At 37.7% G+C, this 17,652-nt stretch overlaps 1 protein-coding gene across 2 annotated transcripts in view; it reads left to right on the top strand.

Moving 5' to 3' along the window:
* LOC106045268 (uncharacterized) overlaps positions 1 to 17,652 on the top strand; it is a 312,839-nt gene that overhangs the window by 203,628 nt on the left and 91,559 nt on the right. For both annotated transcript variants that reach the window (XM_067004462.1, XM_067004463.1), the window contains exon 7: positions 9,935 to 10,114. In XM_067004462.1, the coding sequence (XP_066860563.1) occupies positions 9,935 to 10,032 (98 nt within the window). In that variant the 3' untranslated portion in view covers positions 10,033 to 10,114. The remainder of the gene's footprint in view (positions 1 to 9,934; positions 10,115 to 17,652) is intronic.

Below are 17,652 nucleotides of genomic sequence, written 5' to 3' on the forward strand. Positions count from 1 at the left end.
ACTGCTCTGTGTGGTTTCAGAAAAAGAAGTTTACCAATCTGAGTTAAAGGAGGTAAGAAATTTAAGAACCTCTGATCTTAATTCAGTTTAATCTGTGGCACTTGGAAAAAGTGTTTTACTTCATCGTACTCAATTGCCTGTTAGAAATGAAAAATCATGAAAAATCTGCTCCTACTTTCTTAGTGGCTGGTTGGGAAAATGCTGTGTCAGTAATTATGTACCAACAGGCATTAAAATGTTGCTATAAGACTCCCTATTCTCCACATTCTTGGATGTGAAACTGTGAATATTAGCTATAGAAAATTCAGTTGGAGGACTTGATCGACTAATCCAGAAAATATCCTTCAGTTTCATCAGTTGGTCATCCAGAGAGGCCCAGATGACTGGAGACTTGCTAATGTGATGCCCATCTATAAGAAGGGTCATAAGGAGGACCCGGGGAACTACAGGCCAGTCAGCCTGATCTTGGTGCCAGGAAAGGTGATGGAACAGATCACCTTGAATGCAATCACGCAACATATGCGGGACAACCGGGGGATGAGGCCCAGTCAGCATGGGTTCATGAAAGGCAAATCCTGCCTAACCAGCCTCATCTCCTTCTATGACCAGGTGACCTGCCTGGTGGATGAGGGAAAGGCTGTTGACGTAGTCTACCTAGACTTCAGCAAGGCTTTTGACACAGTCTCCCACAGTATTCTCCTGGTGAAACTGGCAGCCCGTGGCTTGGACAGGTGTACTCTTTGCTGGCTTAAAAACTGTCTGGATGGCCAGGCCCAGAGAGTGGTGGTGAACGAAGTGAAATCCAGCTGGCAACCAGTCCCCAGGGATTGGTGTTGGGGCCCATCCTCTTTAATATCTTAATTAATGATTTGGATGAGGGAATTGAGTGCACCCTCAGTAGGTTTGCAGACGACACCAAGTTGGCGGGAAGTGTCAAACTGCTGGGGGGTAGGAAAGCCCTGCAGAGGCACCTGGACAGGATGGGTTGATGGGCAGAGGTGAATGGGATGAGGTTCAACATAGCTAAGTGCTGAGTCCTGCACTTTGGCCACAACAACCCCATGCAGCGCTAAAGGCTTGGGGCAGAGTGGCTCAAAAGCTGTGCAGAGGAAAAGGAACTGGGGGTGTTCCTTGATGTTCATCTGAACATGAGCTGGCAGTGTGCCCAGGTGGCCAAGAAGGCTGACGGCATCCTGGCTTTAACAGGAATAGTGTAGCCAGCAGGACCAGGGAGGTGATTGTCCCCCTGTACTCAGCTCTGGTGAGGCTGCACCTCGAATACTGTGTTCAGTTTTGGGCCCCTCACTACACGAAGGACATTGAGGCCCTGGAGTGTGTCCAGAGAAGGTCTACGAAGCTGGTGAAGGGCCTGGAACACAAGTCCTGTGAGGAGCCGCTGAGGGAGCTGGGGTTGTTTAGTCTGGAGAAGAGGAGACTCAGGGGAGAGCCTTATTGCTGTCCACAACTATCTGAAAGGAAGCTGTGGGGAGCTGGGGGTCAGCCTCTTCTCACAAGTAACTAGTGATAGGACTAGAGGGAATAGCCTCAAGTTGCACCAGGGGAGGTTTAGTTTGGCAATTAGGAGAAATTTCTTGTCAGAAAGAGTAGTCAGGCATTGGAATGGGTTGCCGAGGGATGTGGTGGCAGCACCGTCCCTGAGGGTGTTTAAGGAAAGTTTGGGCCTAGCGCTTAGGGACATGGTTTAGTGGGTGACTTTCATGGTAGGGGGATGGTTGGAACAGATGATCTTGAGGTTTTTTCCAACCTTAGTGATTCTATGATTCCTTGTCACCATTAAAAGATGTACCAAGTGGTATTGCCACACCATGATAGTTGAATAAATAATGGAGTTTTTTCCTAATGGCTACAATCCACTGCAATCCTAAGGAATAGGATCAGAGACTGGAAGGAATGGCAGTGAATGGGATTAGTTTTTTTTTTATTTATTTATTTATTTTTTATTTATTTATTTATTTATTTATTTTTTACTCATTTTGTTGGTAAGGATTAGTTTTGAACCATGACAAATATTGTGAACAAATTACTTTCTAATTTCAGTTTGTATGTTTCCTCTGGAGATATGAATACTATGCCCATGTTATATCAGCCAGGGATCTGGTGCAGTTTTCTGTACTTAGCAACAACTGTATTGAAAGGTAAGGACTCAGCAGTCTTGCATCCGTTTTTACAATGGAAAAATTACTAAATATCAATCAATAAAGGTAAACATAAATCTAGGCTCTGATTTTCCAACCTCAGCAGGGCACGCTGAATGTCCAGTCAGGAGATATTCTGAGTTTTCACATCAAGCTTGGCTGGTTAGTTGGTTCTCTTCAAAAAGAAGTTGTGAGAATGTTGTATTATATATTTCCTCATCTGTTCTTGATATGATTTATCTAAAGTGTAGAGCTGAAGCCCAAGCCTCTGCAGGGAAAATAAATGAAGATGAAAGCAGCAGAGGGAATAGTTTTAGACAGGGGGTCCAGTTCCTCAGTTTTTTCTTAGTACTGGAAATGAGGACTTGGCCAAGATTTTCAGTCTGGTTTCAGAATGTTCAACTCTGTAGCATAAATCTTCTCAAATGCGGGGTTTCTTAAAAATTCCTCTCATGGAGATAGCAGGGAGGTTCAGTTACTAATTTTTGTCAGTCTGGGTCACGTAAGTCTTAAAACTGTCCATTATTACCTGCATATGGCTGATCGTGAAGCTCATCTGTCAAAAGCTTTTCACCTTTCCTCACCTTTTCTTCCTTGTGCATGTTTTTTCAGTGATGCTTCTCTAAGAGTCATATCTCTGGGATTGTTAATGAGGTTTAAATGAAGAGACCGAACCTAAGTTTTGCCAAAAATCAGAGTGGTATTGGACTAAGTGAGGCCAATGGACAGTCAGCTGAGACCTGCACTCCAGAGTCATTGCAGTTCTTTTAAGGATCTTGTACAGCTATAACCTTAGCCCGACCCCCAGAAAACAGGTTTCTTAGCCAGCTTCAGTGGCTCTTTCGCATTGTGTGCATAAATTTATTTTCCAGTTCTTCTGGGGTGGCAGGAGGCAAGCCAAGCTGCCATTGTAACATTGCAGCACTGAATGCAATGTTGGTCCCTGAATACTAAAGAGCAACTTCAGTCCTTCATACAGCATAGCAGAATCAAATATTAGGAAACCTTGAAAACAAAGGTGTTAGCTTGAGTTTTGTATGATAGGGTCAAGATCAGAAAGGAAGTTGGTGGTAAAGTCAAGGATGGGAGTTTTATTTCCAGGCTCTTGCTTTTCAGCTCTAAACATAATGCATACCAACAAAAATGTCTTCATTATATATGTTAAAATGAAAGATTATCATTAATTCATTATGAGCGTTTCTCCATTGGTTGAAAACAAAAGAGTTGGTTAAAACTGTTGCTGGGTGGTCAATTAATGAAAGTATTCGTAGGTAAAATAAATAATAAAAAAAGCAGTAGAACATCTTTAATGTAGACGTTTGTTAATAATATTTTAACAGGCACAGTAGGCACAACATTTGTAGTAAACGTAAATATGTACAAGTATGTATGGTGTGAATAGGAGAAAAATAATGTGGAAGAAACAACCCTAGCAGTTATTAAAGACACATGACATATTAAAACTTAAAAAGTCAAAAAACTGTTCAGGTTAAGGACCTATAAAAGGTATTAACATGTTCAAAAAAACAAGAATGTGAAATTAATTAGTCTTGTTTTAAAGGAGACTTCTAAAGACTGAAGTTCTCATGATTTACGTTAAGCTGCTATGGGAAAAATAGTTCTACTTAGTTGTTGACCCATTCAGCTGGGCTTACTGTACTTTTTTATCACCTTGTTAATTCAGACAGATGTGATGTCATCCCTCTCTCACTGCTCTCATCCAGTCTCTCTGTGCTGCAGTTAAGTTAAACCACTGGAAAAGAACATTCAGGAGTATAGAAGGGTCCCATAATTGAAAATAGGTGCAATTTCCAGTTGAACATGCCTGTGATTTGGAACTGAAAACACAAGTGAATATATGAAAGCTTTATTTCTGGGAAAACAAGAATGGGAAGTATTTTCTTTTGTAAGTATGTCCAATATATGCAGTTCAAGTCAGTGAACATATTTTAATAAGTACCCTCCCTCCATTATTCCCACTACTTTGAAATACAAAAATGTTACTATGTCAACTTTTTTTTTTTCCTCAAGGGACTCATGAACAAATAAGTCATTAAATTCCTAGAAAAGGAAGACACTATAATAATCAAAGGTAAGAATGAATAAGCTTGGGAATATAGTATGCCAGCAATGGACATAAGAACAGAATGTACCAGTAATATCATGGCCCTGTAAAAAACACATTTTGAATCAGAAGACAATATTGGTTTCTGGGATTGTATTTAGTCCATCACTTTGTGATAGCTACTGTTGTTTATAAGAAAATATGAAAGAAAACAAGAAAGACATTGGCAAACTGGATTGAGTTCAGTGGAGGGCCACCACGAAGGTCAGTGCTAGGGCACTTGCTCTGCAGAGAGACTCAGGGATTGGGGCTCATCCAGCCTGGAGAAGGGAGGGTTTCACGGGGACCTGACAGCAGCCCCCAGTACCTGCAGGGGGCTTAGTGAGGAGACGGAACCAGGCTCTTCACAGTGGTGTGAGGGTGGGAGGCAGAAAGCAAGTTGAAACAAGGGAGGTTCAGGCTGGAGATGATGAGAAAATTTCCCGCCCGAGGCCAGTAAAGCAGGGGCACAGAGACGTTATATAGGCTCCATCCTTGGAGATTTTCAAGATCCAACTGGATAAAACCCTGACCAGTCTTCAGAGACTGCAGCTGACCCAGCTTTGGGCAGGAGGTTGGACTAGAAGTCTCCTGAGTCCCCTTCTAACCTGAATTATCCCAAAATGCTAAAAACGGAATAAAATTATATTGACCTTACTCATGAAAAAAGAAGATTGATGTTTCAATATTCTGGAAACATCTCAATTCCAGACTTGAAAGTAAAACAGTTTTCCATTTGAAAATATATTAAAATATGATAATTCAAACAGTTTTCATTGTATTGTAAAAGAAGGAATCCAGCTCAGTCTTCTGAAAGGTTATGTCAGGACGTGAATTAGCAGGGAGAGAATAGAAAAAAAACATAGAAAACTATATTTTTCTGTGATTTTATTGAATTATATGTAGATGATTTGCCTTCAGAGGTGCATGTATATCCCTCAGATTAACCTCCACATCCAGAGGTGACCATAAAATTTGGCCAAAAAATGCATCATTGTGTGGGTTTTAGATTGTTCTGGATCAAGTTCATGATATACCAAAGTTACAGAATTCAAAAGCAGCTATCCTACTGAAGACTCTGTGTATCAAAACCAATCTATCAGTAAAAATCAAACAAAATTTTGATCTGCATCATTAAAGACATTAGGTGGCTACTTCCCAGTAAATTAGAATTATTAGAATTTGGGCACATACATACCTTTGAAGATCTGCAGTATTTACTTGATGATGAGGCTTTTTAGCTCTTTAGAAAACATTACCCGCAAAATCTGTCATGATTAAAATCAGATAATTAGATAATAACTATGTTATTTTTATTTATAAACAAATTTACAAGGAAATATTTGATTTATTGTTACACCTTAGACTAAAAGAGAAATTCTCAGTGGAAGGAGATATTCGGATCTCTTCCACAGAGATGAATGTGGCCTGCATTTTGTTAAGTCACAGCTGCCCTTAGAATCTGATGCTGTGAATAGATTAGTAGGAATAAATTTTAATTTTAGTTGCAAGACAGGTTAGAGAGCTTTTATATCTCTGAAAAGCATTCAGAGGAACACTGTGGCAGGCCCTGAAATACCATAGACCTCCAACAGTCTAGTTTCCAACAGTCATCACATTACTTTTTTCATAAGGTCAAACTTTACAGCTGAGTTACTACCATAGATAATTCCTTCAGAGATATTTTATCTATTTCATCTTTGCTATATTTGAATTTGAGAACTGCTTTTGCAGAATTACAGTTTGGAAAGATACACCATATCCAATTTAATTTCTTAAAATGACCCAAAAATAAATTGTTACGCGTAGGCAGAAGTCACTGATAACTGCAAATGTTTCATAACCACCTCTCTTGAGTTTGTAGCTGAAAGCACGTATATAGTTTTGAAACCACTGTTTTGCCTAGGTTCATTCATTAAATAGGTCAAGTCCCAAGAGATGCGTAGAGCTCAGTTTTGTTGCATGTAAAGCCAAAAATTCATTGGAAGCTTTTGTAACTCAGTAAGATTCTGTGTTCATTTAGTTTGTTCTGGATGTATTGACTATCATAAGAACCTATACAACAACCTAGAACTTAAAAAAAAAAAAAAAAGATATTCAAATGTGGTTTTAATTGATACAATTTTTTTAATTTTATACTAAAATATCTGTTACTAAGGTTGGAAAATACATTCTATAGTATTTTGGGGAAACACTGAAATAACTTCAAAAACAGATAGTAAAAATAATTTAAAAAGCAAGTTATCTGTAGAGAAAGAAAAGGCTAAGGATGACAAAATAGAAATGGAAACAGAACCCCCTGGATTATTGACTACTCAATGGGAGATAGCCTCTTAGCATTCTGAACATTAAGACCTTTTTTTGTCATTTCATATATTTAAAATCCAAATGAACAATGTCAAAATTGTATTGCAATAAGAAGCACAGGAATTAACCTAAATTGATTACATGGGATATAACCTTTGGAGTCTATCATACTCCAAATTTATCTACCGTAATGGATACATTTTTGTACCAAGTAAAGAAAAGCATTTTGCCCTTTTTGCCTCACAAGTAGCAATAAAGAATTCCGGGGAGATACCTGCCTACACATGATGAAAGGCATGAGGCCCTGTGACTCATCAGGGTGAAATGTAGTACGAAGTCAAAAGGAAAAAGAATCAGGTAGGTTGTCTGGAGACAAGGTGGTCTGGGACCTTCAGTCATGTAAAGCTGGTTGGAAATGTGTAAGAGAAACAGATGGAGGAAGAAATTAGAGTGAGGCCAAGGAACATGATGGGGTTAGCAAGGGTGGATCTGGAGGTAAATTTCCAAATTTTCACAGTAATTACTCCTCTGAATTATTCTGACTATCAGAATTGGCAGATCTTTATATTCTTCCATCATTCCTTGAACACCACAATTTGAAATCATGCAGTTCTAGTTTGTCATTGTTGTTTGTTTTTGTTTGCATCAAAACCTCTCTTACTTCATGTCTAATCCCCATTCCTGTTTGAGGGCTCCAGCCCTTGCGGTAGGAAGCTCAGTGAACAGCAAGAGATGGGGTGTATGTTACTGGGTGTGCACACTGGAGGGTGCTAGCATTTAGAAAAGTGTGCACTAATTGTGATGGGGTCTTGCCACACTGAGAAATCGAGATAGAAGATGTGGGGTTTTGTCATCTAGTTGTTGTAGGAGAGCAAACTGTGACTGTGTGTCTGTATTCTGATTTAGCTTATCATCAGGCTAGGCAAACATTCAATACTTTTTGATCTTTATTGGAAAATCTGGAGTCAGACTATGATTTCCATTGCATATTACATATGCTGAATGCATATAATTACATATGCTGAATGCAGCTATATGCAACTCCATAGCTTATATAGTTTTCTTATTAGCTTATTTGTCCTTGTTTATATGTGTATTTATGTATGCTTTCCTCAGGCTATTTTGAATGTCATTGGGGAGTTAAAGAAGATATATGGCATGTTCTAAAGAAATGCAATAAAAGATAATATAGCATATTTCTTCCACGCCTGGGTATATTAATTCTTGCTTACATAAGAAAAAACACAAAACAAATTGTAAACAAGGAATCATTTGGAATCAGATTATGCATGAAAAATGATACACAGTCTCAGATATAAACCAAAAAAAAAAGTAGTTTTACTGCTAATGGTTTTAGGAAACATTTTTTTCTTTTTCAAAGGAAATTATTCAATGTAATAAAAACATGCTTTAAAAAAAATAAGTGGATTAATTTACCTTTTGTTTCAATAAAAAATAAATAATCATAAATATTGCACTTAGCCCTAAAAGAGGGCTCTTTCACACGTAGCTGTCTTGGTGATGGAGTTTGACCTTGGCTTTATGATACTTATGTCTGTTTTCTTTAAAAAAACTCTTTCTGGCTTTTATGGTTTCTTCTTTGCCTGCAGTCCTTTTTTCACTTACTGTTGATCACTTTGCGTCTGACTCAAAACTTATCAATGGGGATATTCCTACCAGCTCCGCTGGCCTTTAGTATCAGGCTTTGTAGGTTTAATCCTTTTGCCAGATAAGTTTATTGCAAAACTTCTACGGACTTCAGAGTCTCTTCTGCCCAGGACTTTTGGATAATATTGCACACAGTCACACTTCATTTGTTCATTGACTTTTCCTGGTCTGTTGCACCAGAAATTTTTTACATATAAGGATAATTTTTAAAAAGGTGTAACTTCAAAAGTCAGCAGAGTTGCTTGTGTTTTTCTGACATACAATTTTTCCTTAACTATATTTTTTAAACTTTATTCCAGGAAGGTAAAAAGAAAAAAATATATATATTTAGGGTACAGATTCAGTTTAAGAATGTGAGTACACAAAGAGATAGTTTTCTTTGCTCACACTGAGTAAAGCTTCTCAACTGTTTGCAGGATGGAGGTTTTAATTCGTAACCCTGATCTGGCTGCACGTACAATTCTAATAAAGTTTAATGAACATTATTAAAAGTTTATGTGCAAGCAAATAGGGTTGCACATTTGGAGTAGTCATTACTGCCCTCCAAAACAGAAGTAGCTTGAGGTAGCTCCAATTTTCTGTTCACAGAAATAGCGGCATCAGGACACTAAGAAGGCGAGTAGGATACCCCAATTCTCCAAAACGTATAGTATTTTGAGTATTTTAATGGGTAGCAGGAGTGCTTGTTTTGCAAAGTAAAATAAGTAACAACACTTCTTTACAATGCTTCTTTGGGTATTAAAATACACGTACTGTAATAATGCTCAAATATTCAGTAGTTTTAGAGTGCAGATAGAGAGCTGGCCGCTCATCCCTGAAGCAGCAGCTCGCTGATGGCAGCGTGCAGTGAGGAGCATGCACCACATGCTTCCCTGTCTTGCCCTGAACCATGTTTTGTAGCTGTTTCTCAATCACTGCCTAACTGCTTCTGCAGTGGTTGAGATAATATTACAAATACTACTAAAAGGCTTTAATTGAAGCTAACTTAGCAGTAGAAAAACAATTTAGCTTCACTCTGTTGTTGCTTTGGCTCATCTTCATCACATGCAACTTAGAACAAAATACTGCTGGAAGATTTGCCGAACAGAAGTTGTCATGACTCAGGTTGTTACTCCTGTGAACTGGGTTTACACCTGTAATGACTCAGACTGAATGTCTCAGACCAGAGGGCCTGATCTGGAAAAGATAATCGTGCGAGTAAGTTGATTATTTTGTTAACTCCCATTAGTTCAAGGGAGGTTAGTCCTGCAAATAAAGTTACTCATGTACTTAACTCTTTGCCAGATCAGGTATTGTAAACTCTCTGGGGGAGGACCCATGTTTTTTTTTTATTTGTCTGTAAAGTGCCATGTATACCTATGGCACTGTATAAATAAATAATAATAATAGAAACAATAAAAACCATCTAGGGATTAAGAAGGCCTTTTAAAGAGGCCAAATGTTCTTCACATAAATCTTGGATCTAATTTGAGCTCTAATAAGCTCCATTTCCTGCTTTTCCAATATTTTTAAGCCGCATTGCAATAGCTATCTTTTTTTTTTTTTTTTTTTTAAACAGTTGTTTTAAGAGGGCCCTAAGGCAAGCATCTAATCAACCTAATGGAATTTTCCATGCAGTTAAGTGTTTTATTCAGCTCAAAACATTGTCTTTGATTAGACTTACCACCTTCCCTTTTACCCTTTTACATTATTTTGGCAGGCTCTGCAGGTGTAAAAGCTCAATCTCCAATGCAGTACATCGTGTGTGAAACAACCTCACTGTGTGTGCCTGCATGGCTGCCTCTGAGCTGGAGGTGAAAACTTTGGAGCCAGCCCTGCAGTCCCAGTCCCAGCTTTGGATCTGCGCATGCTACAGACACAGGCCAGCCCTTTTTACCAGGTACTCAGGTCAGGTTTTAAGTAGCTAACGCGTATCCTGCTGGTAGCCATGGAGTACTGAACGCAGCCTTGGCTGACTGTCCTAGGATATTTGCCTGGAGCCTGGGATAGCCTCTATAGCCGACCTCGAACCTTAGCTGCCCTGTTGTGCTGAGTCTGTACTAGATTAATTACAGCTGGCTCAGGTACATCTGTGAGAATTACAGCCCTCTTAAATGGCAGTGTGTGTTATTCTCTTTAGGTAGTGGCCAGCTCAGGTGCTTTAAACGAACTGGTTTAGCCTTTCAACCTTTTTTTTCATGTTTTTTTGAGTATTAAAATTGGCTTAAATCATATGAGGTTATAGCTTACTACATTATGCTTAATGTTTACCTACCTCATGAGATGTTGTGAAGATTTTTAAAGTAATATTTATACAGCATTTTGAAGATGAAAAGCATTGCATAAGTGATAATTATCTACATTTATTTTCATGCCTCAGTTGAAACATCTTTTTCTCTCTGTCTAAGATACTTAATTTTTCTTCTGCTCTTTTTTTTTTTTTAATCACTGTGTTATTTAACTTTATATGAGATTTTGGGATATAATGTTGGAGAAGAAAGGTGCTTTACAGGTTATTTTATACTGTGTCAGATGGTTCTCTTGCTAGTTTTTTTCATCCCATGATGAACTGATGCTTTCACCATCCCAATTTGCAACCAGAGGTTTATTCATGCCAGAAGAGAGGAATAGTTTGGTTGTTCAGGAAATCAGCCAAGAACTCAGAAGGCCTAGATTTTCTCCATTCTGAAACAGGTTTCTTGTTTGACATTGGAAAAGTCACTTAATTTGTTCATATCTCAGCTGGCCATCTGTAAAGCAGAAATGATGTTTCCCTACTGTGTACTTGGGTTGTAATATTACTTTTCTATATTAGGCAGCGTTCACAAGTGTGATAGGAGAACCAATATACTTCAAAAGGCATTGTTAATCTCCTGTGTGCAGATCACTCATAGGATCCAGTGACTTACAAAATGCATATGAGGCCTACATTTCAGAAATACATACTAATTTAACTCTCAGTTAAGTAAGGGAGACATTTTCCGTCTTCTTTAGCGAGAATCAGTACACAGTCTTCTTGAAATAATTAATGGGTGTATCTCTAAGGTCTCTGTCTAGTTACAAGCAAGACGATAAATACAAGACTCCTGGTTTGGCCCCCAGAAAAACTATGATGAAGTCATTTCTGTGAATTCTATTTTGGATACGCATTTCTGTGCTTATGTATCAGATACAAGTAGTCATTTCATTCCATTACCTAGAGTCCTTTCGTGACATGATATATAGAGGCATATCTTCTGGATAATATTGTAATTTTAATTGCTACTGATGGACCATATATTAATAATTAGATATAGGGGCCTATGTGTTCATCCACCTTTCTAGGTGGAGGCTCGTATATTGAAGTTATTCCCCACTGTAAGTAGTAGGAGAAAAATATAAAGGCATTGTACAATATTCAAAGAGACAAAGGTTTCTAAACATAAACAGTCATGCTTTTGTTATTGTTACTTGAGCCGCCGCATGCAATGCTGAAAATGTGGGTAAGATGGAGATCAAAATTTATCATATTTTAATTGAATTCAGTTATGCTTTTCAAATGGTTCCTCTGTCCCAGTGGGAGTGATCCATGGCAAGATAATGTTACTTAATAGTTTTATTTCTAAAATGCACCTTCTTCTCTCTATGCATGCAAGTGTTTTACAGCTCAATAAAAACCATTGTGAAACAGACACTAAAACATTATCCTAAAATCATTTCACTTTCCTCCTTAAATGTAGCCATTAAAGTAATAAAAAGAGGTCTACTACACAAGGAAAAATTGAGAAACAGAGAAGTTTGTATGTGGTGATAACAGATCATTCTAATCATGTTGAAGCTTCTATCAGTTGCAGTTTCACTATCTTGAAATTGTACTGATACACTCAGATCCAGCATTCCACCCTGAAATAAGGTTGGCTGCTTAAAGAGGTAGACATTTGCTGAGTGTATTAATTTTGGAGAATGAAGATGAAGTTATAACCTATGAAAGGCTCTAAATTCTTTATACTTCTGCAGCTGATAATGTTCACAAAGGTTAAATTGATTATTACTGGAAGCTAATCCAGTAGAGTCATTGTATTCCTGTCTAGTTCTGATGTTCTTCTTCAGTACATCCAATCCTAAAGATTCAATGTGAGCTTCAACATACTCAAGGGAATTTCCTTCTTTAAAGGGAGGAAATCATCCTAACTTCTGTAATTTACCTTGCTTTTCTTAATAAAAGAGATGTCATAGTGGAGTAATAGAATGTTTTTCTTTTGTATGTTCAGTCTTCTCTTACAAAAAGAGATATTAAGAAACAAGTTTTGTCATGCTATGAAAGAGGCACTCAAAAAAAAAGGTAGGAAATTGTGTCCTGCACTCACTGTTTTTACAGATAGAAATGATGGATTATGTTAATTATGTTATGCACTATGGCAGTAGACCTGCACATCAAATGGTGTCCTCTTAGCTCCTGGTATTGCTTACATAAACCTGCTTTCTAGAAATTGTGTACCAAATATTTTATTTTATTTTTATCTACTGGCTTGTGACAATTTCTTTTTTCAAAAACCCGCACATTGCTATCATTAAGCTGCCTAAGGGCTTGTTTTTCAACTGAAGCTTCTACAAAGGTAGAAGAGACGAAAATGCCTGAACAGTGACTTAGTTTGCCATTCACAGTGTGATGATGCAGGAATCATCGGGCAGTATTGTGAAATCATGAGTAAGAAAGAGTAGCTTCCTTCTAAAATTCTTTAGCCTAAACCTTGAAGCTAATATTTCTTGGCAGTTATAAAACTTTCTGAAAAGACACCTAGTGATACAAAAGCAGGGTGGTAAAATTTCCATATTACAGAACCAAATGTGTACTTACTAAACATGAAAGTGCACGTTATCATGCCAGGTAGATCGTGGGTTTAAAGGGTTGTTTTTAACCTTGGATAGTTAGCAGGAAACAAGAAGATGACAGGAAATTATTTCCTATGGGTTAGTAGCTGTGGTTAAACTTCTCGGTTTCAATGCATTGGTTAGTATTTTGATGCGCTTGCCATCCATGAGCCCAGAACAGCCATGTGGGACTCCTAATAAACAAGGCTTTGAGCTGAGGTCACGCTAAATGAATCCCCTGAAGGATCATTTCAGTCCCAGAAGCCCCAGCAGTTGTCTGTAGTCACTGCCTGGAGTGGTACCTCATTTGAGTGTCTCAAAATTAAGAGTTCTTTTCTATGTGAAAAATCTTCGTGCATTGCCCTAAATTTATTTTTTCTTCTTCAGTGATGGAAGTCTTCCATTAGCTTCCACTCTGTTTGTCACCTTGACATCATTTGTGATAACAATCTTTTCATACTTCTCCACATACCATCTTTTTCATTACAGAAGTGTACGCTGCTCGAGGAATTCAAGCTAAGCACTCCCAAATGTTAAAGGTATTTGAAAACCAAACCCAACTCTGCATCCAAATTTTACAGTCCTTGAGAGAATAGAAACAAAATGCATGGGTGAAGCTTTGGCTCAGTTAAGTGATTAGCAAATTCCTAGTTGAAACGAGCAGGGCAGATACGCATTCAAATTATCAATAGCTCTAGCCACTTAAATGGGTTTTGAAATAAGAATCTGGATGTGAATCCTGCTTTATTAGTTTCTGTTGAGAAGTGAATTCAACTTTGCAAAGTGATTTCTGCTTACATTTTAGTCCCAACTAAATTCAGCTTTCCTAAAACAATCTGAGAATTTAAATGAGTTTCCTGTCCATGCGCATTTGTAATTTTTGTACTACTCATTTCTTTTTTTTTTTTTTGATAGCACATTGTTTTATTCTCTCAGTCTTTAAAAAAAAATAAGAGAGGGGAAGAGAGAGAAAAGAAAAACCTGCCACAAAAGTGGAATTTTTTTTTATTGCATTTCATTTTAAGTCATCTTTTTAAAGATCTGTCATTTATACAATGACAAGAAAACTTTCTAAATTGGAACTAATTTATGAATTCCTTCTTTTTGGCATAATGTCACTTTGCAAGTTAAAATGATAATGACTGGAAAGATCAAATATGTTTATCTAAAAAAAGAAGAGGGGTTTTAAGAGTTTGCTCTCATTAAAATAAATCTTTGCAAACTCTGTACACAAGCAGACATTATAGATTTTTATGAGTGCAAAAATCCTTTTGGTTAAGAAGAAACTGTAGCTGGGAAAGGTAGTTTGAATTTGAAGACATCTCAACATCTCTTTGTCTGACAACTATAGGTAGTTGAAATCTCCATATTTTTCAATTCTGTGATTGCTGGAACATAACCTAATGCTGCGGCCAAACCAGCCCCTAAGCACACTCCATACATGAGTGGCTTCTTCCTATTCACCCTTCCATTCATATGCAATCCAGTATTCACAAAGTGTTGTGGCAGTACCTGGCACTCTGCATGATGAGAGGTTACAGCACTGAGGTGCATAGCTAAGTCCTTGCAGTGATAAAGTAAAATTATGTGTTGTTTTCTGAATAACTTCTCCCTTGTAACAGAGCGACTTAGAAATATGCCTCCAAATGGCTTACAGCAGAACTTAAGTACGCTGGAAAATTTTGTGACCTCTGTCTTTTCATTACAAAAATTGTGATACTGAGGAAACAACTAAGCTGTAGCAAATGAAGTAGAATTAATACCATTATGCTCACAATATGCCTGTTGCCTGGGGGGAATGCTGTCAACTGATCTAATAATACCAGAATCGCATCCTCACACCAATGTAAAATGCATCCATATGTTTCTTATCAAGACCATTGGTGGCACAAGTCCTTGATCCAGGCAAGTAATAGTCTTTAAAGCTGTACAGAAGAAAAGTTTCATTTGGTGCTGCTGCTGTGTCCTGTACTTTTCCTTCCTCTGCCACTTCCAAATTTCATGTTATTACCAGTAATGTTGGCATTTCTCCATCTGTTCTCTCTCTTGCGTGTCAAGATGTCAGGTTGTATTTTTATCTTGTTTTAACCTCTTGTGATGTGCTGTTCACCAATGAAGTGTTTAAAAGTAGCATGAAGAAGGTATTAGTCTGTTATAAAAAGGAAGGAGTATGTTTCCTCCATGCCTTTCCTTTCAGTGAAGGTGTAGGTATTTTTAAAACAAATATTTAAAAATTATTTTGTAAGAATTGTGGAAATACTACAAAACCTCATATGAGATTTTCTAATGCTTTGTCTAGACATACTGGACTCAGTGCAGATTTCAGATTGCAAAGTGGATAAGGAAACAATTTCTACCTTGTAGTACTAAGAAATTGATATTGTGTGGGCTAATGGTTTCACGTTAATCTCATTTTGTTTATAACTTTCACACCAAAAAACTCTTTCCAGTATCTGATGCAAAAGCATATGAAAATGAGAAACAAAATATAAATATGAATAGGATAAACATTAAAAGATCCAGACTACGTTATTTCCTATTTAAATCATTCTGAGAATTGTTTTTCTCCTTTGAGGCTGTGAAGCCAGTTGCTTTCCAGGGTTTTCGGTGACAGCATATATGGCTAAGCATTGTGTTGCTAGCAGGGATCACCACCGAGTGATCTTTGAATATCTGTCGTATTCTCACAAGTTCCACTGCGATGCCCTGATCATGCAGCTTTCATTGAGTAAACACAACTTTGAGGATCTGGTGTTAGAGACATACCAAAAAAAAAAAAAAACGTGAATTGGTATCTTTTTCACATTATCGTCCAGAACCAAAGTATGCAATGTCTTTTTTTTTTTTTTTAATCCTTTATATGCAAAATTTGGAAGGCTTTTCAGCTGCGTTGCCTTTCTCATTCCTGTGCTCAAGCTTCTTAAGTTACAGCTATTCATTTCAAAACTTTGCAAAAGAAGCCTCTCCTGCAGACCTTTCTAGTGTCCCAGCTTGAGATGGCAAAGGCTTGGTTTTACAGGGCTGTATCTGCCATCATCTGCATAGGCCTCACCTCTTCTAAATCATTGGGCCACAAAATAGGGTAAAAAAACAGAAAAGCTAGAAAATGTGGGGAAAATGCTGTCCTGTATGTTTGGTGCTTATATTGATACTACTGAAGTATACAATGATTCCGCACTGTTCTCCATTTTATAGTCAGTGAAGATGAAAGCATCGGCAGGAAGACTACAATTAGATAACGTGCCCATAAGCTGTTATACAAAGCTTCAAATCACTAGTGAAATATGAAAAGTGAACATAAGAGCAGGTGCTGCAGCTGGCTGATTCATGTAAAAAAGAAATTTCATTTCTGACACATATTTAAAGCACTACAAGATGGGAGTGTCTACGATCAACAATATATTAAAAGCCTTTTCAAAGAAAATAAGCGATCCCAAGCTATCTGGATGCTATCCAGATTTCTTTGGAAGTGCTCTAATATGAGGATAATTGAAAGCCCATCTCTGGATAAAGATTTAATGTTAATCTTTATTCTGAGTTCAGAAGTCTATAATCTTATATCAGAAGTCTATCCTTTCACTGTATGTTAGCTGTCACATTTATAGGATCATGTCCTTGACTTGTTTGCTTTACTTTGAATTCTTTCATTTCAAAGATATTCTGAGAAATGCCGAGGTGTACTGAGGTGCTGAGTCTGCAGTGTTTGTGCAACATGTTCTGGAAACTTTTCATGAAGCAGAGAGACCATAAAAATGAAAATATTCCTGAACTTGATTGTGTCAGTCTAATATCTGTAGATGTGGTTAAAGATGTCCTTGTAATTATGTATTTAAAACTGTGTAAGTCATTTGCTGATGATGTGAAGGCAGCATTTAGCTTCTCTGTGAAATCCAACGGAAATACAGTTTACACCGGCTGCACTGGAGATAGATTTTGATTAATCTTTTCTATTTGATTTTTAAACATATATTAAGCTAGTTAACAGCATGACGTATAGGATTGTAAAAATCCAGTTTGAGCTCCACTTTGAGAACGGAGTCCTGTTCCCTCTTGGTTCTGCCTCCTTCTGTATAGAAAGAGTTGGAGCAGTATTTAAGAGACTAAAGCACTGCATGCTATCTCAAGCGCTCGGTTTGTGACTGATAGCATGCAAGGAGAGTTACTTCACGGTTGTTTCTTTGTTCCTTACTCACAAGAAGGAAATGTGAGAGAGAAGTCATGACGATGTTCTAGAAAGATTATCTTGGTGTATTTTTCTGGTTTTCAAGAATGAGGAGGAGGAATCGGTAGAGACCTGAAGTCTTGATCAGTTCCTCCTTCCCACAAGCAGTATTCCCTTTCCTTAATAGAAATTCCAGTATGGGACTACAAATGAGTGCAGAAAAAGGTTTTTCCTGAAGATGTGCTTTGATATTGCTTGGTGGGAACACTGAGTTACTGCAGCGATGTCAGGGTGGAATGACACTGTGTCTGAGGAAAGGGTTTTGGCCAGCTTTTTTCTTTAGACACATGAATGTAATTTTGGGTGAAAGTTTTAGAACTCTTTGTCACTGTGACTAGTCCCGTGTCTGTCAGGCAAGGGTTAGA

Source organism: Anser cygnoides, chromosome 12 (assembly GCF_040182565.1).
Source record: "Anser cygnoides isolate HZ-2024a breed goose chromosome 12, Taihu_goose_T2T_genome, whole genome shotgun sequence".
Classification (NCBI taxonomy): domain Eukaryota; kingdom Metazoa; phylum Chordata; class Aves; order Anseriformes; family Anatidae; genus Anser; species Anser cygnoides.